The sequence below is a fragment of the Leuciscus leuciscus genome (genome assembly GCF_965113295.1).
Source record: "Leuciscus leuciscus genome assembly, contig: HAP1_SCAFFOLD_402, whole genome shotgun sequence".
Classification (NCBI taxonomy): domain Eukaryota; kingdom Metazoa; phylum Chordata; class Actinopteri; order Cypriniformes; family Leuciscidae; genus Leuciscus; species Leuciscus leuciscus.
The window spans coordinates 23,308-50,000 of record NW_028118337.1 but is presented as its reverse complement, the minus strand read 5'-3'; the positions used below and the strand labels follow the sequence as shown (position 1 = coordinate 50,000).

Sequence of the window (26,693 nt, the reverse complement as noted above, 5' to 3'; positions counted from 1 at the left end):
GTTTGTGTTTGTGTGCGCGTGTTTGTGTGTTTGTGTGTGTGCGTGTGCGTGCGTGTGTGTTTGTGTGTGCGTGCGTGTGTGTTTGTGTGTGCGTGCGTGTGTGTTTGTGTGTGTGCGTGTGTGTGACTGTGTGTTTGTGTGTGTGTGTGTGTGTGTGTTTGTGCACGTGTGTGTGTGTGTGTGTGTGTGTGTGTGTGTGTATGTGTGAGAGTGCGTGTGTGTGTTTGTGTGTGCGTGTTTGTATGGAAGAAAAATTTCAAATGTTTTTGAAATAAAAAGCCTGTTGAATTGCACTACTTGAAAAAAAAAATAGGCCTTACAGTAACCATGCTTGCATTTTAATGCATTGTATTTTTAGGGCTTGCATTTTTATGGGCTGAAATTCAACATGGTTGAATATTTAAGCTGTGAATATTTCAATTAAAACCATTTCAAACACATTTTCATTATTAAAAATTCAATAATCCATATTCACCTTTCATATTTCACTTCCAAAACATTCAAACTGTTTAAAAATACAACCTATAATATTCAACTGGCATTTTTCGGTCCATTTTATTTCGCTTTGCAAATTCGCTTCCACAAATTCAGTGGTTCAAATTCGACAGTAAATTCAACATTGACATCCAGGAACTGCAGGAAAAGCAGTAGATTGCCGAGCATACTCTCCATCTGCTGTTAGTCGACCTCACCAGCAGGGGGTGCAAAAGCGCTTGTTGTTGACGAAGACCAGCAACAGTTAGAGCAAGCCATTCATTCATAAAATGGAAATGATTATCTGTGTCAGTATATGCGGAAAAGATGATCCATCCATCTTCTACCGCTTATCCGGGGCCGGGTCGCGGGGGCAGCAGTCTAAGCAGGGATGCCCAGACTTCCCTCTCCCTAGACACTTCCTCCAGCTCTTCCGGGGGGACACCGAGGCGTTCCCAGGCCAGCCGGGAGACATAGTCTCTCCAGCGTGTCCTAGGACATGCCCGGAACACCTTCCCGGGAAGGCGTCCAGGAGGCATCCGGAAAAGATGCCCGAGCCACCTCAACTGACCCCTCTCGATGTGGAGGAGCAGCGGCTCTACTCTGAGCTCCTCCCGAGTGACCGAGCTTCTCACCCTATCTCTAAGGGATCGCCCAGCCACCCTACGGAGAAAGCTCATTTCGGCCGCTTGTATCCGGGATCTTGTCCTTTCGGTCATGACCCACAGCTCATGACCATAGGTGAGAGTAGGAACGTAGATTGACTGGTAAATCGAGAGCTTCGCCTTGCGGCTCAGCTCCTTCTTTACCACGACAGACCGGTACAGGGACCGCATTACTGCAGAAGCTGCACCGATCCGCCTGTCAATCTCCCGTTCCATCCTTCCCTCACTCGTGAACAAGACCCCAAGATACTTGAACTCCTCCACTTGTGGCAGGAACTCTCCACCAACCTGAAGCGAGCAAGCCACCCTTTTCCGACTGAGAACCATGGCCTCGGACTTGGAGGTGCTGATCTTCATCCCAGCCGCTTCACACTCGGCTGCAAACCGTCCCAGTGCATGCTGGAGGTCCTGGTCTGATGAGGCCAACACGACAACATCATCCGCAAAGAGCAGAGATGAAATCGTGTGGTCCCCAAACCCGACCCCCTCCGGCCCCTGGCTGCGCCTAGAAATTCTGTCCATAAAAATTATGAACAGAACCGGCGACAAAGGGCAGCCCTGCCGGAGTCCAACACGCACCGGGAACAAGTCTGACTTACTGCTGGCAATACGAACCAAGCTCCTGCTCCGGTCGTACAGGGACCGGATAGCCCTTAGCAAAGGGCCCCGGACCCCATACTCCCGGAGCACCCTCCACAGGCCGCCGCGAGGGACACAGTCGAATGCCTTCTCCAAATCCACAAAGCACATGTAGATTGGTTGGGCAAACTCCCATGAGCCCTCCAGCACCCTGTAGAGGGTATAGAGCTGGTCCAGTGTTCCACGACCGGGACGAAAACCACACTGTTCCTCCTGAATCCGAGGTTCTACTATCGGCCGGATTCTCCTCTCCAGTACCCTGGCATAGACTTTCCCAGGGAGGCTGAGAAGTGTGATCCCCCTATAGTTGGAGCACACCCTCCGATCCCCCTTCTTGAAAAGAGGGACCACCACCCCGGTCTGCCAGTCCAAAGGTACTGTCCCCAACCGCCACGCGCTGTTGCAGAGGCGTGTCAGCCAAGACAGCCCCACAACATCCAGAGACTTGAGGTACTCAGGGCGGATCTCATCCACCCCCGGTGCCTTGCCACCGAGGAGTTTCTTGACTACCTCGGTGACTTCAGCTTGGGTGATGGACGAGTCCGCCTCCGAGCCCTCAGCCTCTGCTTCCTCAATGGAAGACGTGACGGCGGGATTGAGGAGATCCTCGAAGTATTCCTTCCACCGTCCGGTGATATCCCCAGTCGAGGTCAACAGCTGCCCACCTCCACTGTAAACAGCGTTGGTAGGGCACTGCTTCCCCCTCCTGAGGCGCCGGACGGTTTGCCAGAATCTCTTCGAGGCCGACCGATAGTCCTTCTCCATGGCCTCACCGAACTCCTCCCAGGCCCGAGTTTTTGCCTCCGCAACCACCCGGGCTGCAGTCCGCTTGGCCCGTCGGTACCCATCAGCTGCCTCAGGAGTCCCACAAGCCAGCCAGGCCCGATAGGACTCCTTCTTCAGCTTGACGGCATCCCTTACTTCCGGTGTCCACCACCGGGTTCGGGGATTGCCGCCTCGACAGGCACCGGAGACCTTACGGCCACAGCTCCGAGTGGCCGCGTTGACAATGGAGGTGGAGAACATGGTCCACTCGGACTCAATATCTCCAGACTCCCTCGGGATCTGGTCGAAGCTCTGCCGGAGGTGGGAGTTGAAGATCTCTCTGACAGGAGATTCGGCCAAACGTTCCCAACAGACCCTCACAGTACGTTTGGGTCTGCCGAGTCTGTCCAGCTTCCTCCCCCGCCATCGGATCCAACTCACCACCAGGTGGTGATCAGTTGACAGCTCCGCCCCTCTCTTCGCCCGAGTGTCCAAGACATACGGCCGGAGGTCGGATGAAACAACCACAAAGTCGATCATCGACCTCCGGCCTAGGGTGTCCTGGTGCCATGTGCACTGATGGACACCCTTATGCTTGAACATGGTGTTCGTTATGGACAAGCTGTAACTAGCACAGAAGTCCAATAACAGAACACCACTCGGGTTCAGATCAGGGGGGCCGTTCCTCCCAATCACGCCCCTCCAGGTGTCACTGTCGCTGCCCACGTGGGCGTTGAAGTCCCCCAGTAAAACGATTGAGTCCCCAGTCGGAGCACTTTCCAGCACCCCTCCCAGAGACTCCAAGAAGGCCGGGTACTCTGCACTGCCGTTCGGCCCGTAAGCACAAACGACAGTGAGAGACCTATCCCCGACCCGAAGGCGTAGGGAAGCGACCCTCTCGTTCACCGGGGTGAACTCCAACACATGGCGGCTGAGCTGGGGGGCTATAAGCAAACCCACACCAGCCCGCCGCCTCTCACCATGGGCAACTCCAGAGTGGTGAAGAGTCCATCCTCTCTCGAGGAGTGTGGTTCCAGAGCCCAAGCCGTGCGTAGAGGTGATCCCAACTATCTCTAGTCGGAATCTCTGAACCTCACGCACAAGCTCAGGCTCCTTCCCCGCCAGAGAGGTGACATTCCATGTCCCTAGAGCTAGATTCCGCGTCCAGGGATCGGATTGTCTAGGCTCCCGCCTTCGACTGCCGCCCGATCCACTTAGCACCGGCCCCTTACGGTCCCTCCTGCAGGTGGTGGGTCCACGGGAGGGGACCCACCCTCCCGTGAGGAAAAGATGATAAAGACACAAAAGGTGTGTTCATGTTTCATTCAATAACTTCATTGTTACTTTCCCTGTGTAGCCTACATGTCATCAGCTTTCTCTACCATGAACAGGATTATAATCGGTTTCCCTCAATACCTCATACTCAAGGATTCCCTTTCCGTCTCGGGACAAAACGCTTAACGTAGCTTAATGGACTACAGTGATATAAAAGACCAAACTCGCACCTTATTGGTAATGTAAGCTGTAGGCTATTATATAGGCTACAGGCAAGAAGATGGACTCAGAATATGAACTTAACGCGCAAAGTTTCATGCTGAGCGTTTCGTGATATACTGGCATAAAATCATCACTTGATCCACTAATACTAACACTTTATTTTCTCTTCTCTCTCTCTCTCTCTCTCTCTCTATATATATATATATATATATAAATATATATATAAAATAGTATAGTATATAGTATAGTAGGCTGCCTACGTGTATTGCATTAGTTTAAACTGGGAAGAGTCATATATAGCACTTGCATATTGTTGTCCTCCTATTGTTAGTTGAACTGTAAATCGCTTTGGATAAAAGCGTCTTCTAAATAAATGACTAGGGTTAGCCTAATAAATGTAAAATTGGCTTGACATTGGACATTCGCACATTTAGGGACCGTCTCCAAAGTTGCATACAACATTATACACGTTTCTAACTTTAATAGCAAACTTTAATTTATTTGAATAAAAAATCCAAAGGGTGCGCAGTATGCCTGACACTACATGAACACTTTACAGTTGGTTTTATGACTGTAAGTCGTTCTATTCAAATGCTATCGGAGTTAGAAACGTGTATACCAATGTCGTATACACTTTAGAGACGGTCCCTAAATGTGCGAATGTCCAACATCAAGCCATCTTTATGCCAGTCTATCACTGGGAAACACTCAGCATTAAGCTTTGCGCGTTATTCTGAGTCCATCTGGAGACTTGCGTTTGGTTTTTAATATCACTGTATTAGTCCATTAAAGGTAGGGTAGGTAATCATTTTTCTAAAAAAAAAACATTCCAAATTTGTTTAAACTGTCTTTATATACCAATACATAATTAAAATGTAAGTACTCTGAAAAAGAAAATTTAAAAATCGAGTGACTGTAGACCTTTTAATCTGCAATAAACACAGCTCATTATTTCCATTCACTCCACCCCCTCCCTTCTGAGCTCCTTCCAAAGCCACGCCCCCAAAACACATGAACGCGCGACGCTAAACGCTCAGGCTGGAACAAGACGCATTTATTACCTGAGACGAGTGGAGAGGAAGGAGCGCAGTACATACAGTGACATCATGTCAGAATCACATGTAATAAAATACCTAACTTTATCACTATGAATATAAACAAATAAGATTTCTTTTAGTACTCACTATCAAGCTAGCATATCGATAATGGTAAAGTTTCATTCGGTAACGAGCTATATTTATAAGGCAAAACTAAAAACAGGTTGCATTGATACACGTTTTTCCATTACCATCAGTTACACTGTGATGAAGATGAATTTCGTGTAAGATTCATAACATATACGGTGTTTTGCATGTAAGAGTTTCCATGATGAAAACATTGTTGACTCTAATGAAGAGTAACGTACACTCCGAGTCCGGAGACAAGTACCGCATCGTCGGCTCGAGGACAGGTCCGGGGTTGAGGGCGAAGCAGAGGAGGTCGTTCAAGAGTGCGGGCAGGGTCCGAGGAAGTAGTTTTTGCCTTGTTTGCCTTCGCTGACTGCATATGCAGGTGCTTTGAGCTGAATATTTCCGGGAACGGTGACATGTGATGAGTGCACGCCGGGCAGCGCGCGCAGTGGGGCTCGGGGCGGGCACGAGACATGAAGGCATCTGATTGGTTCTTTACATTCGCACCGAATGGCAGTGATTGGTCAGAGTTTTTACTGTCCTGCAGCTGCTACAGAGGTCTGATTTTTTTCATTCCTTTTTCTAAACACATAATGTATTGACTACTATCAGGATGGAAGGACCATTTCACCCAGTATAAAAAAAAGTGTTTCTGAACAGGATTACCTACCCTACCTTTAAGCTACGTTAAGCGTTGTATATGTCCAGCAGGGGAATCCTGAAGTATTGAGGGAAACCCTAATAGCCTGCATGCAGCACATCGCCACAATATAAAGTTAAGGCCACTAAACAACCAAGAGAAATATATGTCAACCTCAAAAATTTAACATTGGATCTGTATATCCGCATCGGGGAATAACATTATAATCTCGTTCACGGTAGAGAAAGATGCATGTAGGCTACACAGGAAAAGTAACCGTGACGTGAAGGCACTGAATTTAACATAAAACTGCCTTCATAATAATCACAAATACACTTACATTGCTGTAAATGAGTTTTATGAATGAATGGCTTACTCTAACTGTTGCTGGTCTTCAACACGCGCTTTTGCACCCCCTGATGGTGAGGTAGACTAACAGCAGATGGAGAGTATGCTCGGCAATCTACTGCTTTTCCTGCAGTTCCTGGATGTCAATGTTGAATTTACTGTTGAATTTGAACCACTGAATTTGTGGAAGTGAATTTGCAAAGCGAAATAAAAATAATGCCTTTCGAATATTATAGGTTGTATTTTTAAACAGTTTGAATATTTTGGAAGTGAAATATGAAAGGTGAATATGGATTATTGAATTTTTAATAATGAAAATGTGTTTGAAATGTTTTGAATTGAAATATTCACAGCTTAAATATTCAACCATGTTGAATTTCAGCCCATAAAAATGCAAGCCCTAAAAATACAATGCATTAAAATGCAAGCATGGTTACTGTAAAGCCTATTTTTTTTTTTTCAAGTAGTGCAATTCAACAGGCTTTTTATTTCAAAAACATTTGACATTATTTTTCTTCCATATGTTTGTGTGTGTGTGTGTGTGTGTGTGTGTGTGTATGTTTCCTTTCAGCCATGAGTGTTCTGTCTTGTTTTCTTGTTCTTACTGATGAACAAACAAACATCAGGCTTCTGCAACACAAACACAGATATTCTGATCATTAATAACTTCAACACAGGAGTTCATGCTCTCCTCCAAACACTCGCTCGATGTCACGCTCGTAAACAGGTAATGATGTCACTTCCTGTAGTCGAAGCGGAGCAGAATCCTGGAGAACAGGAACAGGACTGAACAATGCAGAGGAAGTGTGGAGTTTCTGCAGGGTTATTACTAAATCTAGAACCACTATAAACATTCCTCTTCATTTAAATAAAGCTGGAATAAAATATAAATAAAAAAAAAAACTTAAACTAAACAACAATTGGAAATGATGCCTTGAAATAAACTGAAGTAAGTTGAAGTTGAAGCACTGAAATTATTAACTGGAAATAAAAAACGAATGAAACCTAAAAAGCAGTGACAAACAAAAAGACAAAAGCACATAATGAAATTACTCAAATTTAAAACATAAATGAACATGAAAACTAAAGATGTAAAAATAAAAGCTAATTCAAAATATGAATAAATCTATAATCAGAGTAAAGCAACACTGCAGTTCTCGATGTAGAGCGTCCCTCAGAGACGCTGTGAAACACTTCCAGATCCATAAGATAAAATATGATCTTATTTAGTTTTTAATAAATAGTTTCATCAGAATGTTCTCTCAAAGTTATGAACGTTCTTCCAGGAACATTAATAGAACATTCAGAGAACATTCAAATGTAACATTCCCATAATGTTTGCAAAATGAGACAATTGAACATTCCCTTGATGTTTTCTATAAGCAAGACATTAAATTCATATAACCAAGAAAAAAACACCTGTGGAAAAAACAATATAGCAAACTCTTCACATGAACATCAGGCCTGATAGAGTGTAGCTGATGCTGATGTGGCTTCGCTGTATGAGAGAGAGAGAGAGAGAGAGAGACAGAGAGAGAGAGAGACAGAGAGAGAGAGAGAGAGAGAGAGAGAGAGAGAGAGAGAGAGAGAGAGAGAGAGAGCAGGAACACAGATATGAGGATCATAACTAGAGGATCAGACGTCTGATAATCAGCTGAGTGATGAGTAATGCACTCCTGTCACGTTCACACACACCTGAGTCTGTGTGTGTGTGTGTGTGTGTGTGTGTGTGTGTGTGTGTGTGTGTGTGTGTGTGTGTGTGTGTGTGTGTGTGTGTGTGTGTGTGTGTGTGTGTGTGTGTGTGTGTGTGTGTGTGTGAGTGTGTGTGTGTGTGTGTGTGTGTGTGAGTGTCCAGACTTGAAACACTGTGACCCGTGTCTGATGAAGATCCTGAGAGAGCGTCTGCTGTCTCACACAGTTTAGCACGGCTAGCGGAGTCACTGTGCTCTGTCTGCTACTATAGGCTCAGATCTGGTGGAGACGGTGTTACTGGTGTCCAGAACCACTGAGAGACACTGAATACTGTGAAGATCCACTGTATGACACTGGTCATGAGTCTGGACATGTGTGTGACTGCATCTATAGTGTTTATGTCCCTGTAAATCATTTCTTTTAAGTGGACTTAAATAAATTGTTCAAATGTGTGTGTGTGTGTGTGTGTGTGTGTGTGTGTGTGTGTGGGAGAGTGTGTGTGTGTGTGTGTGTGTGTGTGTGTGTGTGTGTGTGTGTGTGTGTGTGTGTGTGCTTGTGAGTGAGTGTGTGTGTGTCTGAGTCAGCGGCTGATTCCACACACACTTTAAGCAATATGAGTAATCAATAAGCCCGTCGTGTGTGTGTGTACACGTGTCAGATGGAATCTTTGACTGCTGGATCTCACATTTTTTTTAACTTTTAAGACTGTGATTTTAACTTAAAAAGTTAGTAAAGTGGCAACTTCAATTTTGCAGTTTTATGCTTTTGCATTTGTAATGTTAGTCAAGGTTTTGTGCACCAAAAATAGTCATAATTTACTTGCACAACATCATTAATTATTATTCATTATAATACAGTGTGCAACGTTTTTGCATCCACAGTATAAAGATCAAACTAATTAAACCATCTTGTTGTGTGTGTGTGTGTGTGTGTGTGTGTGTGTGTGTGAGAGTGTGTGTGTGTGTGTGTGTGTGTGTGTGTGTGTGTGTGTGTGTGTGTGTGTGTGTGTGTGTGTGTGTGTGTGTGTGTGTGTGTGTGTGTGTGTGTGTGTGTGTGTGTGCGCGCCTTTAAATAGGATTGTTTTGTTCTTAAACTGTGAGACAGCAGACGTTCTTTCAGGATCTTCATCAGACACGGGTCACAATGTTTCAAGTCTGGACATCTCTGAATGAAACACACACACACACACACACACACACACACACACACACACACACGTTTCTTTGTGCTCATCAGATAAATGCTAATCTGACACCATGTTAATCTCTTTGTCTTCGCAGTGAGGATGAGGCGATTAACGCGTGTGCTAGCAGCTAATTAGCATGTGTTATTAGTTACGCTAATCCCTCAGGAACAACATGCTCCGAGAAAAGCCTCGGATTGGTTTCAGACGAGGGGAAAAGTTTCGGCCATTTTTCTTCCCTCCGCCTTTTGTTTTTACGAGCAGGATTTTGTGTGCGTCGCTGTTGCCGCACGATGTTATCAGAGGCTGAATTTATGCACGGAGCAAATTCATTTTAAACGCAGGGCGATGTTTGAATCACTCCATCTCTCGTCATCTGCTACTCATTTAGCGGGACGTTCTCCTCACGGGCTGAGTACAGCAGTGCTTCTGCGTGCGCCTCACTGTTTGAAACAGCAGGACTGCATCTGTAAACCGTTCCACCCCCTGCAACGATCCCCATATATTTAAACATTCCTGAGCGTTTGTGCCACGCGGTGAGCCTGAGATTAGACGAGGAGCGCAGACAGATGGCACCCGCTACAGCTCGGGGTTTAAAACAGAGATGTTTAGGATTGAGAAGTTAATCTGTGCTGCGAGAATATCAAACCATCTGTGTTTAATGAGTTAAGAAGGGTCCAAACTCGAGCATTTTCATTTATACAATACAGTTCATTTAAATCTTTCCTCGGCTTGACATGTTGCATCTTCTAAAACAGTTACCGGCCAAACTGGTGCATAATGCTGTGTTATTTACTGGCTGAAGTCATTTTTCACTGTTTCAGTGTTAATTCTGGAATTAAGGCATAGAAGCAACACATATAGAGTTGGCTATCGTTTGAATTATAATGATTCTGATTTCGATTCCTAATTTCGAGTCCAATAAGGTAAAAAAAACAAAAAACTAACTTAGATATCATTCACATTTACTCTTATTGCAAAACATTTCATTGTATCTGAATATCATGAGCAGAAATCAACAGGCTCAAGAACACTTACACAAGAAACGTTTGCCTGTGGTTTAAAAACACCATAGAAGAACAACTAGCCCAACTAATATAAATATTAAGCATTATTAAACACTCAGTGAAGTAAAATACAACTGAACAAAGACATGATTCAAATAAACTGTTTTACGATTTTCAGGTGTTCAGGGACAGAAACTGTAATCACATGTAAAATAACACTGCACTTTATAAGTATAATATACATTACAAATATAGTTATAAAGGTTAATCAGTCAAGAATTAGTGAATTTTCTCTGTCTTTTGTAGTTTGATTAGTGTTATTATAGAGCAGGAATATTAGTGTTATTATAGAGAAGGAATATTAGTGTTATTATAGAGCAGGAATATTAGTGTTATTATAGAGAAGGAATATTAGTGTTATTATAGAGAAGGAATATTAGTGTTATTATAGAGCAGGAATATTAGTGTTATTAAAGAGCAGGAATATTAGTGTTATTATAGAGACAGCAGGAATATTAGTGTTATTATAGAGACAGCAGGAATATTAGTGTTATTATAGAGACAGCAGGAATATTAGTGTTATTATAGAGCAGGAATATTAGTGTTATTATAGAGAAGGAATATTAGTGTTATTAAAGAGCAGGAATATTAGTGTTATTATAGAGACAGCAGGAATATTAGTGTTATTATAGAGCAGGAATATTAGTGTTATTATAGAGACAGCAGGAATATTAGGCTGCTGTCCCTTTAAGAGCTGCACGGATTCAATATACTGATACACACGAACACAGAAAACAGTGCGCGAGTCGTCTCACACTCCAATGGTTTAAAGTCATATTGAAATACTCACAAAGGAATTGATAAGAGGAATCGAAATTTTATTTTTATAACAAGTATCCGATTCCTGACCTCAATTCGATTCCAGAATTGGAAATCCCAAATCCCAACCCTACACACATATATATATTGATAAACAAGCTTTTCTCTTTGTGTTTGTAGGATCACCATCTCTAAGCGGTTCTGGGACTGTGGTGGTGCTGGTTGGTGATGTGAATGATAATGTCCCATCATTCAGCTCGATGTCTTTCCACACGACTATTCCTGAAGATGCTCCCACCGGAACGGATGTCCTGATGCTCAACAGCTCAGACTCGGATGTCGGACTCAATGGAGTGATCAGGTAAAACACACAATACGGACTGAAACCAAAACCTACAATATTACTTTTTGATGTTTAGTCTCTTTATGATTGGGTGTTTTTTTTCTTTAAAAGAAAAATGTTGGTAACACTTTACTTAAAGCCCTTATGTATAATGCATTATAAGGGTGTTTTATAAGGGTACATTATAACACATTATGTCTTTTCATAAATAATTGTAACCAAAGTTAAAATGCATTATAATATTTGCAGATTCTGAAATTGGTTGTTTGTATATATATTGTATAATACATGTGTTTTAATGCATTATACTTTCTAAAGGCGTGTTCAGTGAATAGATAAGTATTGTAATGTATCATAACTGTGTTTACAATTATTCATGAGACCATACAATGCATTGTAAGGTGCTTTACAAGTAGGGTTGGGTATTGGTTGGGTTTTATCCGATACCAGTACCTACTCTGTATTTTTCAAACGGTTCCGGTGCTTAAACGGTTCTTAAACCGGTACTTAAGAAAACGAAACCGCACACACTTTATCAAAAAATAATAATACCTGTGTGTGTTTTCTGAAATATTTAACACACATAGTATAGCCTCATATAAATATACTTTAAATACTTCATACTTGATATGCAAGATTTGCAGTTGGCATTAAAATACTAGACTTACCCGAAGAGGAACACTGCAGCTGAACTTCAACTTTAGTCAAGAGTGTCAGAGGTTTTGGGTTCTAATCCGCATTCGTAGTTTTTTTTATTTTAAATTTATTTTTTAACCGATTATGCTCATCAGTGGTTGTATATCAAGCAGGGACACTTTGTGTGCATTATATGTTGTGATTTCACCAGAACGAATAGATATGAGGCGCCGTCTAGGGCTTAAATCGAACTTCATTCACGCACACATAAAACGCTTGCATACACATATACTAAGTAGTCACACATACATGTATAGCCTACTGCTGAATGCTCCAACTATATGAAATGCACAACGTCACATCTAAAGTCGCTCACGCAAACACACACGCAAACTCTACACACCAGAGACGCGCGGAACTCTCCGCGCACATACTCATCTGAGACGCGAGCACACACACACACAAACTCTCTGCGCACATACTCATCTGAGACGCGAGCACACACACACACAAACTCTCCGCGCACATACTCATCTGAGACGCGAGCACACACACACACAAACTCTCCGCGCACATACTCATCTGAGATGCGAGCACACACACACATAAACTCTCCGCGCACATACTCATCTGAGACGCGAGCACACACACACACACACACACACACACACACACACACACACACACACACACACACACACACACACACACACACACACACAACTCGCGCACATACTCATCTGAGACGCGAGCACACACACACACACACACACACACAAACTCACGCACATACTCATCTGAGACGCGAGCACGCACACACAAACTCTCCGCGCACATACTCATCTGAGACGCGAGCACACACACACACACAAACTCTCCGCGCACATACTCATCTGAGACGCGAGCACGCACACACAAACTCTCCGCGCACATACTCATCTGAGACGCGAGCACACACACACACACAAACTCTCCGCGCACATACTCATCTGAGATGCGAGCACACACACACATAAACTCTCCGCGCACATACTCATCTGAGACGCGAGCACACACACACACACACACACACACACACACACACACACACACACACACACACAAACTCGCGCACATACTCATCTGAGACGCGAGCACACACACACACACACACACACACACACAAACTCACGCACATACTCATCTGAGACGCGAGCACGCACACACAAACTCTCCGCGCACATACTCATCTGAGACGCGAGCACGCACACACAAACTCTCCGCGCACATACTCATATAGACGACGCCTCATAAATAGATCGATCTCTGCAACGTATTGAAGCGCGCGTCCGAGTGAAGAAAGTGCGGTGTGCGCGAGCCACAAGAGAAAACACTGTCTCCGCGCCACTGATCGCAGCAGCAACGAGCACTTTGATCACTTGATTTAAAAAACACAGTTCAGCGCTAGTGGAAAGAGTACTGAAAATTTTTACTCAAGTACAAGTACCGTTACATTGCTGAAATAATACTCAATTACAAGTAAAAGTACTGGTGTCAAAAAAGTAATTAAGTAAAAGTACAAATTACTCTTCTCAAAAACTACTCAGATTACTAGTTACTAATTACTTTTTAGCTGGCGATAGTTAATGCATTACCAATAAAAATATTCAACAAAATCATAGATTTATGTAGAAAATAGCTACTTTTAACACGTTTTTACCTTATTGTCAAAGGACATTAATTAGTGGATACTGGAATTTCTAACTTCAATATGACACCTTGAAATATGTCAATATTCAGTAGGCCTAGCCTATAATTTTTAATACCATCGGGAAAACTACTACATACTAAATATTTTAATATCTAAATTTTTGTCCATCCATTTTGTCAAGGCAATCATTATTTTCAAGCATTGAAAAGCACAACACTCATTGTAACAGTAATCTATTTGAATGGAAAAGTTTAATTCAAGTCTTCTAAAGAGACACGTCCACTTTATAAGGTGAGATTTTAATTTAGGCTTTTGTTTACATATTTAAACATTGATCAATAACCATTACAATAATCTAATATTTACTCACTCAGTGTATTTGTCTTTACAATAGGGTAACGTGAACTGTTGCAATAGCTCACACACAGCACAAGGAAGCTTGATTTCAATTCAAACTGAATTTAATTAGCAAAAAGACTAGATTTTTCATAACTTTTGACAGCGTTTAATTCAAGAGCATGGAGAGATTGGAGCTGGACGTCATTTGAGTCTGCAGTGAGAACCACTTGGAGAGATTCGCGATTACACATGATATGACACACAGTCCGAGAGCGCACACTCAATATCCGAGTCCAGTTCGTTCGTATATTTGAGAGCTCGCGTCCAGTTTTCTGCGATTACATGAATGTGCCCTCGCGTTATAATATTGTTCGTGACATTTGCCATTAAAATATGCCATAGAAACTTGCAGGTATTAATAAAATTATGCGTAATAGGCCTAACGTTACCTGCAATCCCGCGCTGAGAGGAGGCGGGTGTGTCAAACTCGCTGTCGTTGAGATGAGAGAATGAGAACGCGCAGCTGGTAAAATATAGATATTTTGACAATACTACTATGTAGTTTGTTGTTCCAAACTTTCAGTCCAGCCATTAATCACTCTGAGCTCCTCGCCTCCTTCATGATCAGCTCTTCAAAACCTGCTGCGACTGCGGCGGCTTTCATTCAGTCCAAATATCAGGGGTTTTATTGGTCCGTTTACGATCGAATATTTTTATTGGCTACCGAAATGCCATTCAAAGATTTGAATATCAATTCAAATTGTACTCAGTAACGAAATGTGATTTTACAAGTAGCGAAGTAGATTACTTATCTTAATATGTACTTGAGTACAAGTAAAATTACAGATTTAAAAATATACTCAAAAAAGTACAAGTACCCAAAAAAACGACTTAATTACAGTAACGTGAGTAGTTGTAATTCGTTACTTCCACCTCTGGCGCTAGATCATCTCTTATTTAACAAACGAACTAAATGAATGCTCTGCTGGTTAACTGGATATGTTTTGTTATTGGATCATTCGTGCCGCGAGATGTTTTATAGGGGGCGGTGAAAAAAGTCAGGCACCGAAATCAGGCACCGAAAGTTGCGTTCTTATTCCGTCTCAATACTACCGTTTACGTCGGAACCGGTTCCCTATTGGAACCGGGTTTCGGTACCCAACCCTATTTACAAGGCAGAATTGCTGCATTAAAAATACTTTTATAATGCATTATACATAAGGGGCGCTATCTTGCACCCAGCGCAATTGACTTTGTACACCGACGCATGTATCATTCCTATTTTGCACCCACGCACAGCGGACTTTTCCCTCCACAGACGCACGTCGGTAAATTAGGGAATGAACTTGCGCTCCCCTGGGGCGTGTTCCGGCGCAAACGTTCCCTGGTGCTATTTTGCAGTTCCAGAAAACAATTCTGCGTTTTCAGTGGCGCGTTCAGATGCTATTTTAAGGGCGCATGCTTGGCCATAATGTAGTGTGTGCACAACACGCATATACTTTGCTTCTCTCATCTACACACAGACGCAGCAGTTGGCATTTTTGCAAACCATACAGGAAAAATATTCCACATGAGGGAAATCATTGTGGTGTCCATGAAGATGTGAAAAAATAGGCATAAATCTAGCTTACACATTGACCCAAATTATCATACGCCTGTTTAACCGAAGCTAATCTGGGTGTGTTTCTCCATTCCCAATGTCACTTCTCTGTGTTTGAGCTGTGAACCGCTCCTGGCGTGCGCCTGGCAAATCCACCGTTATAATAGCAATCCGCCATGGAACAAGCGCGCCTTAAAGGGAATGTGAGATGATGCTCTGATTGGTTTATTTCACGTTACGCCCAAATCACACCTATGAGTAATGAAGCTACTTCAGACCAACACATTTTAGATTTGCGTCAAGAGACCCACCCACAAAGTTACTTGCGTTTCACGTTTGATACTTACGTTTCAGATCGTTAAAATAGGGCCCAAGGGCTTTAAGTTAAGTGTTACCAAAATGTTTAGCAACGTCACACACACATATTCATACAACACTAGCAGTCGATCATGTATCTGTAAAGTGCCCCTGCATGAGCTCACGGGGGGCAACGTGTTCCACTTTCCCAAAAACGTGCTAATGAAGATGATAATGAAGCATGACAGACAGATCAGAGTCCAGTTGGTGGAAACAAGACATGAGTTTTTAATACTTCACAGAACCAGCCCCTTCAATCAGTGCAACATCATAGTTCTCACTGATCATGTGTCGCTCATGAACTTGCGTGACTGTTGATGATGTTGTTGTCATCTCGCTCGGTTGTTTGTCACACTTTGTTCTGTAATTTGTGGAATTCCCGTCTCACTGACACAAGCGCGCGGTGAAGTTGCCATGTGTGCATGTTACTGTCAGAACGAGTTTGTGTCACGGGCCCCGAAAATGAACCTCACGGAAACTCAAAACAGCATGGGGACGGTTCAAATGTAGTGTTTCTGATCAGTGCGGGTTCACTGGTGCTTAGCTGAGAGAACATGCTGTGCAAGTTATGAAAGAAACAAAAAGATGAATAAAGAATTAATCTTCCCCTCACCCATAGGACAACAAACTTGGAGAATAAAGTTTTGCTTATAAGAAATGGGGCTGGTGCTGATACAGTACAGAGAGAAACATGTTAAATAAATGTAGCCTTTTTGTAGCTTAAGTGCTAGAAATGCCAAGGTCATCATGGGTTTGATTCTCAGGGAAAGCATGCACTGATAAAATGTGTACTTTGAATGAAATGTAAGTCACTTTAGATAAAAGTGTCTGCTAAATGCATAAATGTACATATCTGAAAAACAATTGGAATCAAATCTCTTGATGTGTGGGTAGTTGGCAAATAACAAGGTTTGGTCTCCATGCATATATTTGAATCTGTTGTGTTTGTGATTTACAGTTACAGTCTCAGTGGTGGGGACGGTCAGTTCTCCATTAACCCGTCCACTGGCTTGATCATCACCAGTTCTCTGCTGGATCGTGAGTCGCGGGCCAGTTACCAGCTGTTAGTGGTGGCATCGGACGGTGGACAACCCACTCCGCTATCCAGCTCTGCCACAGTATCCGTGGTGGTGTCCGACATCAACGATAACCCTCCGCGGTTTCACCATCATCCATATGTCACGCATATTCCTGCTTCTACTTCTACAGGTGCGTCTTCTGTGGCAGGAGTTTAAGGTTTCATTGAGTTTTGTCTGTCTGATCAGCATCTAATCACTTCTGTTGTGTTGTTGGCAGGCTCATTGGTGTTTGCGGTCACAGTAACAGATGAAGATTACGGCTCAAATGCTCAACTTCACTATTCGCTTACCGGACGCAATTCAGAAAAGTTCAAGATAGACCCGATTAGAGGTGCCATCACTGCCAATGAAAAACTCACAGGGAGTTCAGAGGTCACCTTCACAGTCCATGTAAAAGATGGAGGCACCAACCCCAAAACCGACAGCACGACAGTTACAGTTCGCTTCGTTACTGGAGGAGACTTTCCCCATATTAGACTCAAGGAGAAATCCTTCACCTTCCCAGAAAACCAACCCACAAACACTGTTGTAACAAAGGTGACCGGCTCATCACCCAGGGCAGGTCCTTTGTCGTACTATATTGCAAGCGGAAACCTGGACAATGCATTCCACATAGATCAACTTTCAGGAGAGCTGTCTATCAAAAATCCTCTGGACTATGAGAATATTGAGAAGTACGTGTTGTGGATAGAGGCCCGAGACCAAGGCTTTCCTCCTTATTCGGCCTATGAGAAAGTAGAGATCGCAGTGCTGGACGTTAATGACAACCATCCTGTTTTCAAGCAAGAGCCATTCTATGCTGATATTCTAGAAAACCTCTCAGCTCAACGTGTGCTTATAGTCTCTGCATTCGACCAGGACAGCGGACCAAACGGGCAATTGGACTTTGCAATCATTGATGGCAATAAAGAAAACAGCTTTAGCATCAACCGGGCAACTGGCGAAATCCGCACGACACGGCCACTGGATCGAGAGAAGGTCGCTCAGTATTCTTTGAGGGTGAAGGCGACGGATAGAGGCAGCCCTCCGAAAAGCACAGCAGTCAAAGTCTTGATCAGTGTGCTGGACGTTAATGATAATGCTCCCAGATTCTCCAAAATCTTCAGTGCCACTGTACCTGAAAATGCACCAGTGGGCTTCACTGTGACCCGAGTAACCACCACCGACGAGGACGCAGGAGCTAACGCTATAAGCCGATACTCCATCAGCGACGCGAGTATTCCCTTCATCATCCACCCTAGCACAGGAGACATCACCATCAGTAGACCTTTGAATCGAGAGGACACAGACCACTACATTGCCAAAGTCTCAGCACATGATTCAGGATGGGCGGTTAGCACAGACGTCACAATATTTGTAACAGATGTGAATGATAATGCTCCAAGATTTAGCAAGCCGTCATATTACCTAGACTATCCTGAGCTGACGGAGGTTGGATCCATTGTGACTCAAGTCTCTGCCACAGATCCTGACGAGGGATTCAACGGTAAAATATTTTACTTTATCAGATCTCAAACCGAGTACTTCCGAATCAACTCCAGCTCTGGCGAGATCTTCATCAAACAGCAGCTAAGGTATCAAAACTCAAGTGGCCACAGTAACGTCAACGTAAACCGGCATAGTTTCATCGTCACCGCTTCAGACAGAGGCATCAAGCCGCTCATGAGCGAAACCACAGTTATCATAAATATTGTTGATAGCAATGATAACCCACCCATGTTTGAATCTTCTGTTTACTTCACTCCTGTAACTAAAAGTGTAAAAGTTGGCACCAAACTCCTCAAAGTCACAGCCCATGATCAGAAGGACTTTGGCCTGAACTCTGAAATAGAGTATTCAGTATCTGGAGGCAACAGTTCAAGCAAGTTCCGCTTGGATAAACAAACTGGATCAGTTACAGTAGCGTCCTCACTCACTGCGGACACTAATAAAGTTTACCTGCTTGAAATAACAGCAAGTGACAAAGGGAACCCTCCTCTGTCCGCTAAGACAACAGTCAGAATAGCTGTTACAGAAGAGAACCATCACACTCCAGAGTTTTCACAGAACCAAGTAACAGTCACTGTGTCTGAAGGTCTGGCTGTCGGCACGGCCATCCGCACCCTATCAGCACGAGATAAAGACAAGGACAAGCAAATGAATGGCCTGATTACGTACAGTATCTCCTCAGGTAATGACGACGGCTTGTTTTCAGTTCACAGTCAAACGGGCGTTTTATCCCTGGCAATGCCACTGGATTATGAGACAAAACAGAAGCATGAACTCAGAGTTTCTGCAACAGATGGAGGGTGGATTGCCAAGACAAGCTATGTTACAGTTAACGTCCATGTTACTGATGTAAATGATAACCCTCCAGTGTTCGACCCTGTTGAGTACTTCCCAGTCGTGCAGGAGAATGTTCCCAGTGGCACTACTGTAGTAAAAATGAATGCAACGGATAAAGACTCTGGGCCAAATGCCCTGATGGCATACGTTATTCAGTCATCAGACAGTGATTTGTTCATTATTGACCCCAATACAGGAATCATCACCACACAAGGCTTCCTGGACTATGAAGCTAAACAGGTGTATCACCTGACTGTCAAAGCTTTTAACGTTCCAGATGAGGAACGATGCAGCTTCGCATATGTTAACATTCAGCTGAAAGGTGCTAATGAGTATGTCCCTCGTTTTGTGTCAAAGCAATACTACTTTGAGGTTTCAGAGGCGGCACCTAAAGGCACAGTCATTGGGGAGGTGTTCGCTAGCGACAGAGACTTGGGAGAAGATGGCGTAGTGTATTACTTGATTTTTGGCAGAAGCAGAAAAAGGGGTTTTAGCATTAATAAAAAGACAGGTCAGATCTACGTCTCAGGACCACTTGATCGTGAAAAAGAAGAAAAGATTTCACTCAAAGTCTTAGCTAAGAATGCAGGAAGCATAAGAGGGGCAGATATTGATGAGGTGCTTGTGAACATTACAGTTCTAGATGCCAATGATCCTCCAGTATTTACCCAGGAACTCTATGATGTTCAGGTTAATGAGGGACTGTCTCCTGGAGGCCTGGTTACATTCGTCAGTGCTGAGGATTCAGATTCTGTCCCTAGCTGGAGCAGATTCACCTATGCCATTGCTGCCAACTATGAAAGAAGTACTTTCACTATCGATCCTAAGACAGGACAGGTGTCTGTGGCATCAGAACTGGACCGGGAAACCATCCCAGTGTACAACCTCACCATCCTGGCAGTAGACTCAGGTTCTCCAGCTGCCACCGGCAGTGCCGTTTTAATTGTGACCTTGGAGGACATTAATGATAATGGACCGACTTTGGTGACTACAAGTGGGGAGGTGATGGAGAACCAGAGGGCAGGAACACCCGTGATGACGCTCAGTTCAAGTGATCCAGATCTTGCTCCAAATCAAGGCCCGTTCTCCTACAGCCTTGTCAACACTGGCGCAGCATCCAGCTACTTCACCCTCAGTCATACCGGTGAGCTGACCACCAGCAGGGAGATAGACAGAGAGCAGATAAGTGATTTCTACCTCTCTGTGATTATCAAAGATTCTGGTATTCCTCAGATGTCCTCGACCGGAACTGTCCACATCAAAGTCAATGATCAGAATGATAATCCCTCAGAGTCTCGCTCTGTAGAAATCTACGTCTACTATTTTGGAAATATGTTCCCTGGAGGATCACTGGGGGTGGTGAAGCCACAGGATCCAGATATACAAGACACGTTCCAGTGTTCTCTGACTCCACCGGCGGCTGCCCTCTTTAGCATTCCCACAGGTACCTGTGACCTCAGCTCAAACACTCGCTCCACAGATGGCACTTTTGATTTATCAGTGCGTAGCAGTGATGGCGTCCATGATGCCGTCAACAGCCATGTACGTGTTTTCTTCATTGGATTCAATAATGCCACAGTGGACAACAGCATCCTTATACGTGTAATATCCCAAAGTGCAAGCAATTTCCTAACCAATCACTACCTCAGTTTCCTGCGTATCGCCAATTCACAGCTAGCCGGTTTAGGCACCGGAGTGCAGATTTATGGGGTGTTTGAACTCAACAACAGCACTTTCTTGATGGCAGCGGTCAAGCGCGGACATGGGCAGTACGTCAATCCAAGTGGAGTGGCCACTTTCTTCCAGAGCATCAAGGAAATTCTGCTCAGACAAAGTGGAGTTAAGATCGACTCCATGGACCATGATCCCTGCTCCCACAATCCGTGTCAAAACGGGGGCAGTTGCAAGAGGCGGCTGGCTGTTGGACCAGACATGAAGACTGAGGAGAGCGTCCCGATCATTCTCGTGTCAAATCGCCCCCTACAGCCATACGCCTGTAACTGCAGGCCTGGATATGCTGGTGCCCTCTGCGAGATGGACATTGACGAGTGCCAGCCAACACCTTGCCACAATGGTGGAACTTGCCACAACTTGGTGGGGGGATTCTCTTGCTCCTGTCCAGAAGGTTTCACTGGGATGGCTTGTGAGAGGGACGTCAACGAGTGCCTTTCAAACCCCTGCCAGAATGGGGCACTATGCCAGAATTACCCCGGGGGATTTAACTGCTTGTGCAAATCTGGATTTGCAGGTACGGTCTTTCATCATTTGCACTTTACCAGTACACACAACCACAGATGTTAGGCCAGGCGCATACAGGCAGCTTGCACACAAGTTTGTTAACATTTTAGGCCAAGAAAAATATTTGCTTCTAAGTAATTGGAGGGGTGTTATAACCCAAGCATACAGTGGCCTTTGCCAAATGCAGTTTGCTTTTAGGGTCACAGACTGGGAGGTATCAGCTATGATGCAGATCAACTTGTCATGTTTACTTTAATGAAAGGAGATGATCAAATTCTCACCCTAATAAGGATATGGCTGTAAACCGCCTTCAGATTTCACCTTTGCTGTGCAGTTTTGGTTACTTTAAAGAGTTTAAGGAGCATCTGGCATTGGAAAAAAAAGTCATAGAAACAAATCTGCATTCATTTTGTATTAATGTTTAAATGCAGGTATCTTTTGTACAAAAGATCAGGTTCTTTTGTTGAAAAAATGAATGTAGCTTCTCCCATGTTTTTAGATACACAGTTTTAACATGATTGGGGTGATTGTAAAATCAGTTTGTGTATATGAATATGACTCTATGTCTGTGATTGTTGACTTAGAAAAACCATGTGTGATGGCCTTAGCTTGAATCGGCTCTGTTTGGGCAGGTGTTGGCTGTAGCTTTTGGACATAGTTTTCAAAATAGAGCCGTAACAGAAGTTTTGTTTCAGGCTCTGAGTCATTATGATTCTTTTCTTATTCTGATCATAACAAATGACTGCAGTGTGTTCACATCGGAGGCCCCAGATAAATGAGGCTGCTAGAGAATTACACCTATTGACTTACAGTAGTGTGCACTCCAGCTGAACCCCACACTTCCAGTTTTGCTAGTGGTGATGGAGTTTTCGTTCTTCGTGCCATTTGTTTTATAGCATGGCATTCAGGAAGCAGAAAAGGAAAGATCTCAACTTAAGTTTATGCTTGATCATTTGTGTGTCCAGCCATCCTGTTGTTGTCATAGCGTATTTGTGTGTGTTTTATATCAGCACCTTTTTACGGGTCTCCCAGAACCAGTGCAGCTGATGTATACGTGCACAGCTTATACCTTCATGACAGACTTTCACCCTCTCTTTCTTAGAAACGTGGGTCCGTTTACAAGGTGTAAAAATTAAACTGTTTGTATTAGAAAGATAAAGTGCACCACTGGGGGTTCTGGGAGCCCCATGTGAGAACAGTCCTTTTTGTGTGTCATGCTCATCCTCACCTCATTGTTTTCATTGGTGTTGTTTCATGAATTCAGGGAAAGCCTGTGACTCCATCATCAATTACTGTGAGTGTAACCCCTGTTTTAATGGGGGTTCCTGCCAGAACCGGGTGGAAGGCTATTACTGTCACTGTCCTTTTGGTAAGTCATCATTTCAGCCGCAGGACTAGTTCAGGGTCCTACAAATGCTGCTATTAATTCTGGACTGTGTGTGTGTGTGTGTGTGTGTGTGTGTGTGTGTGTGTGTGTGTGTGTGTGTGTGTGTGTGTGTGTGTGTGTGTGTGAGAGAGACTGTTATTGAAGATGCAGAAAACAATGTGTTGTAGATTACAGAAAATGAATTGCAGTGTGAACTTGTCAGTTGACACACGGTAAATGCTCAACCTTTTTGTGTGTGTGTGTGTGTGTGTTGAACCATGAATGTCATGGGTTGCCATGAATTGTTCACTGCAAGAAATTCTTTCGCCGCAGACAGACAGTAAATCACTCTCCCTCCGCAGGTGTGTTTGGAAAGCACTGTGAACTGAACAGTTATGGATTCGAGGAGCTCTCTTACATGGAGTTCCCCAGCCTCGACCCCAACAACAACTACATCTACATTAAGTTTGCCACGTTGAAGGAAAACGCCTTGCTCATGTACAATCATGACAACCAGACCGGCGACAAGGCGGAGTTCTTGGCCCTCGAGATCTTTGAAGGCAAAATGAGGTTCTCGTTTAACTTGGGGAGCGGCACTTACAAGCTCATGACGACCATCAGGGTCTCAGACGGCCAATTCCACACAGTCATCGCCAGGAGGGCAGGAATGGTGAGTCCTTTCTGTCTGTCTGTCTATCGATCCGTTTGCAAGGACCCGAAGTTAACATGAGGTCATGAAGATGTTTCTCCTGAGATCTCACAGGTTTGGTGGAAATTGGAGTGTTTTGGTGCAGATGCTCTACTAAGGCTTCTTGATAATTTGGCTTGAGTTTTATGCATCTGAGATAGCCTAAACTCTTCGATCACAGCTGTCTGTAAATAGTCAAGTCAAGTTAAGTCACATTTATTTATACAGCGCTTTTTACAGCACAGAGTGTTTCAAAGCAGCTTTACAGAGATAACAGGAAAATAAAGCAACAAAGTTTGTTTCCAGAAGAAAATAGCGTCACAATCCAGCTTAAGTAAGTTCAGTGATGGTGTTGTAAAAAGGTTATTAATTTAGTTAATTTATATATATAGCCGCTCTGGAGAAAACCGTGATGTCATTGTCCAGCTCAGTTCAGTTCTCATATAATAGTGTCAATGCAGGAGATCAATAATATTGTTGAATATTAAATAAAATGTTACATGCTATTTAATTAAATTAAAAAGCATGTAAAAAGTCTTCGCCAGGCATTACTGCAACACCTCACCGTCGTGCGATCCAACGAATGTTCCCTGAAAAACAGGCTGAAAATGTTGTGGGCCTCACTGAAGGCCGTGTAGAGTCGTGTGTCATGAGAACCCAGTCCCGACGGTGCAATAAAGAGAACCTGATCTGTGTGTTTGGAGAAGCGGATGTGGGTCACTTCGGTGGTTCTGTAGGGCCGTTTTCTTTTTTCTTTCTTTTCTTTCTAGACGTGAGCTTGTGCAGATGTTAAAGTCATACATGGCCCCTTGTTTTCCCCCGTGGAGAGAGCCGAACTCTGACAGTCAAGGGTACTTTTGTTTAGTTAAGATGTCCTAGTTTACCCCACAGCCAGATGCGTTGGATTCTGGCACGCCGCCTCAAGCTCATGGTTTTTCTGTTTACAGGAGAGTCGGAGTTTATCGAGAGCTGGTCCACTGCCACGTTTTTGCTCTTCACTTGTTTCTAGTTTGTGTGTAGCAACATAGGAGGTTGATGGATTATAAATAGTAAATTAGAAATCTGCTTGCACACCCACACGCTGCATGTGTTTCCAAACGCCCTCCACAAAAGCAGCTCAAAGCCAAATATATTTAAATACACAGACTCTGAGAATCCTCTTTGACCTCAGGTGGGTCCAGTTTCAGTCGTAGTCTAGCCGTTCACTGGAGCGACGCTATTAAAGTATTTACAGCCCTAAGTTATCACGGCATAAACATGCTTCTTCTTCACTAAAGTGCTTTTGATACTCATTTTTAAAAGCAATCGTTTCCTCTGCACTTCAAAAAATGCTTTTCTTACTCCCTATTTTTGTCGTGTTTCCAGTCTATACAAAAAAATCCAGTCAAGATGGATTTACTGAAGTAGTAAAATGCCATAAGATATAATGTGGTTGTTTTCTGAGGGGAAAATCAAAATGAACTGAGTTTATGCTTAAAACATGCAAAATTATCTGCCAATGGGGTAAGAGAAATTATGCTAATTCAAACGGAAACAAGATTATTTCTCTTACCCCATTGGCTGATAATTTTGCATGTTTTAAGGAAAAAGAAAACTATTCAGAAAACAAGACATAACATCAAATGGCATTTTACTCATCTAGTAAATGCTTCTTGATTTAAGAATTTTTAGATATTTGGACTTCTGCTTCACTAAAGTGCTCATTTTTAAAAGCGGTCGTTTCCCCTGTTAGAAACGGTTTGCAGAAACATGTGACTCCTGGAAAAGCGAGTGCGTTGTGGTCTGGTTTAGTCTTTTTGAAGTGCAGGGAGGCATTAATGCGATGCGCAGACGCTCGAGCCGCTCAGGAAACTGTTTATCAGCACTTAGCAGTCAAACACGACTCGTTTCCATTGTTATAGCAGGATTTTCTGTTTATAGGCTGAAATTCCTCCATAGCGGAAGTGAAGTGTCGGGATTATCTGAGCGTTGAGGTTGTGCTGGTGTATGATGTCATGCCTTTGTCCTCGTAGCTGCGCCTCGGAGATGTTTTTCTCCCGAAGGTCTGCTCAGGACTCATAAAGCAGCGAGAGGACAGGACAGAATGCAGAATGTCTTGTGGTAATTTATTTACCAGCATCTGGGTGTCGTTTTTATCCTGGAGAATTAGGATAGTTTCATCCGAGGAGCTTCGCTGGTTCATGAAGAAGGATGAATGCACAACCACACAACTGATAAAGACATTCATATGAGTAACAATGGCTAACAATACAATAGTGTTATGAAACCCTCGTTCATGAACACACAAATGTATGACAAATACTCAGATTTATTTGTGTACTTTATTGCACAAATGCATTCTAACATGGTTTTAGTTTGATTTAGAAATACATGTGAAAGTTCTTTTGGATTTACAGTCAACCCTGATGCCGATTCACAAATGGATGTTGAACACAGTAAAATGAAGCTGGAGTTTAATGCACCAGTGTAACCGTGAGAAATGCAGAAACTCTCACTGTTGCACACATTAAACTCACGTGTGTGTGTGTGTGTGTGTGTGTGTGTGTGTGTGTTGTGTTATAGGCGGCGTCTCTCACTGTTGATCTGTGTGGAGAGGAGCAGGAGCAAGGATACTGTGCTGTCAGCAATGTGGCCGTTCACACTGACTGGTGAGAAACACACATTCAGATGTTAACTCATTTGATATCATTTATTTATAATCGTTCATTACGACACAGTGTCACGGTTCGGTACATTTTCGAAATACAAAAAGAAAAAAAATGCCAGAGAAATTTCCTTGAATTTAAAAAATATATATACTGTATATATTTATTAAGAGAACATTTATTGGTAACGCTTTAGATTACAGCCCGGAAAGTACTGCGTAATTAAATCTATTTTACAGTGTAACTTTTGGTAATTATAGTGTACCTATAAAGTACTTACATGTAAGTATACCCTGTAATTTTGAAAAAGGGTATACAGTATATATTGGTACACAATTATTACAAAAAGGTACAGTGTATGTTCTTGCTAAATTGCTCCCAAATGTAAGATTGTTGTATCATAATAGTAGAATAAGTACCCCTTAGTTCTATAATACTTACAGTATAAATATTTTTTTAATTCTCCTGGTTGTTACTCCTTTATTCCCC

At 43.3% G+C, this 26,693-nt stretch overlaps 1 protein-coding gene across 1 annotated transcript in view; it reads left to right on the top strand.

Moving 5' to 3' along the window:
- The window catches only part of LOC309491649 (protocadherin Fat 4-like), a gene marked incomplete at its 5' end in the record, with an annotated part of 53,980 nt that overhangs the window by 13,308 nt on the left and 13,979 nt on the right, over window positions 1-26,693 (top strand). Inside the window, 6 exons of the mRNA XM_082190703.1 lie at window positions 11,079-11,259; window positions 16,822-17,072; window positions 17,160-21,515; window positions 22,770-22,874; window positions 23,234-23,541; window positions 26,122-26,207. Of these exons, the coding sequence (XP_082046829.1) occupies window positions 11,079-11,259; window positions 16,822-17,072; window positions 17,160-21,515; window positions 22,770-22,874; window positions 23,234-23,541; window positions 26,122-26,207 (5,287 nt within the window). The remainder of the gene's footprint in view (window positions 1-11,078; window positions 11,260-16,821; window positions 17,073-17,159; window positions 21,516-22,769; window positions 22,875-23,233; window positions 23,542-26,121; window positions 26,208-26,693) is intronic.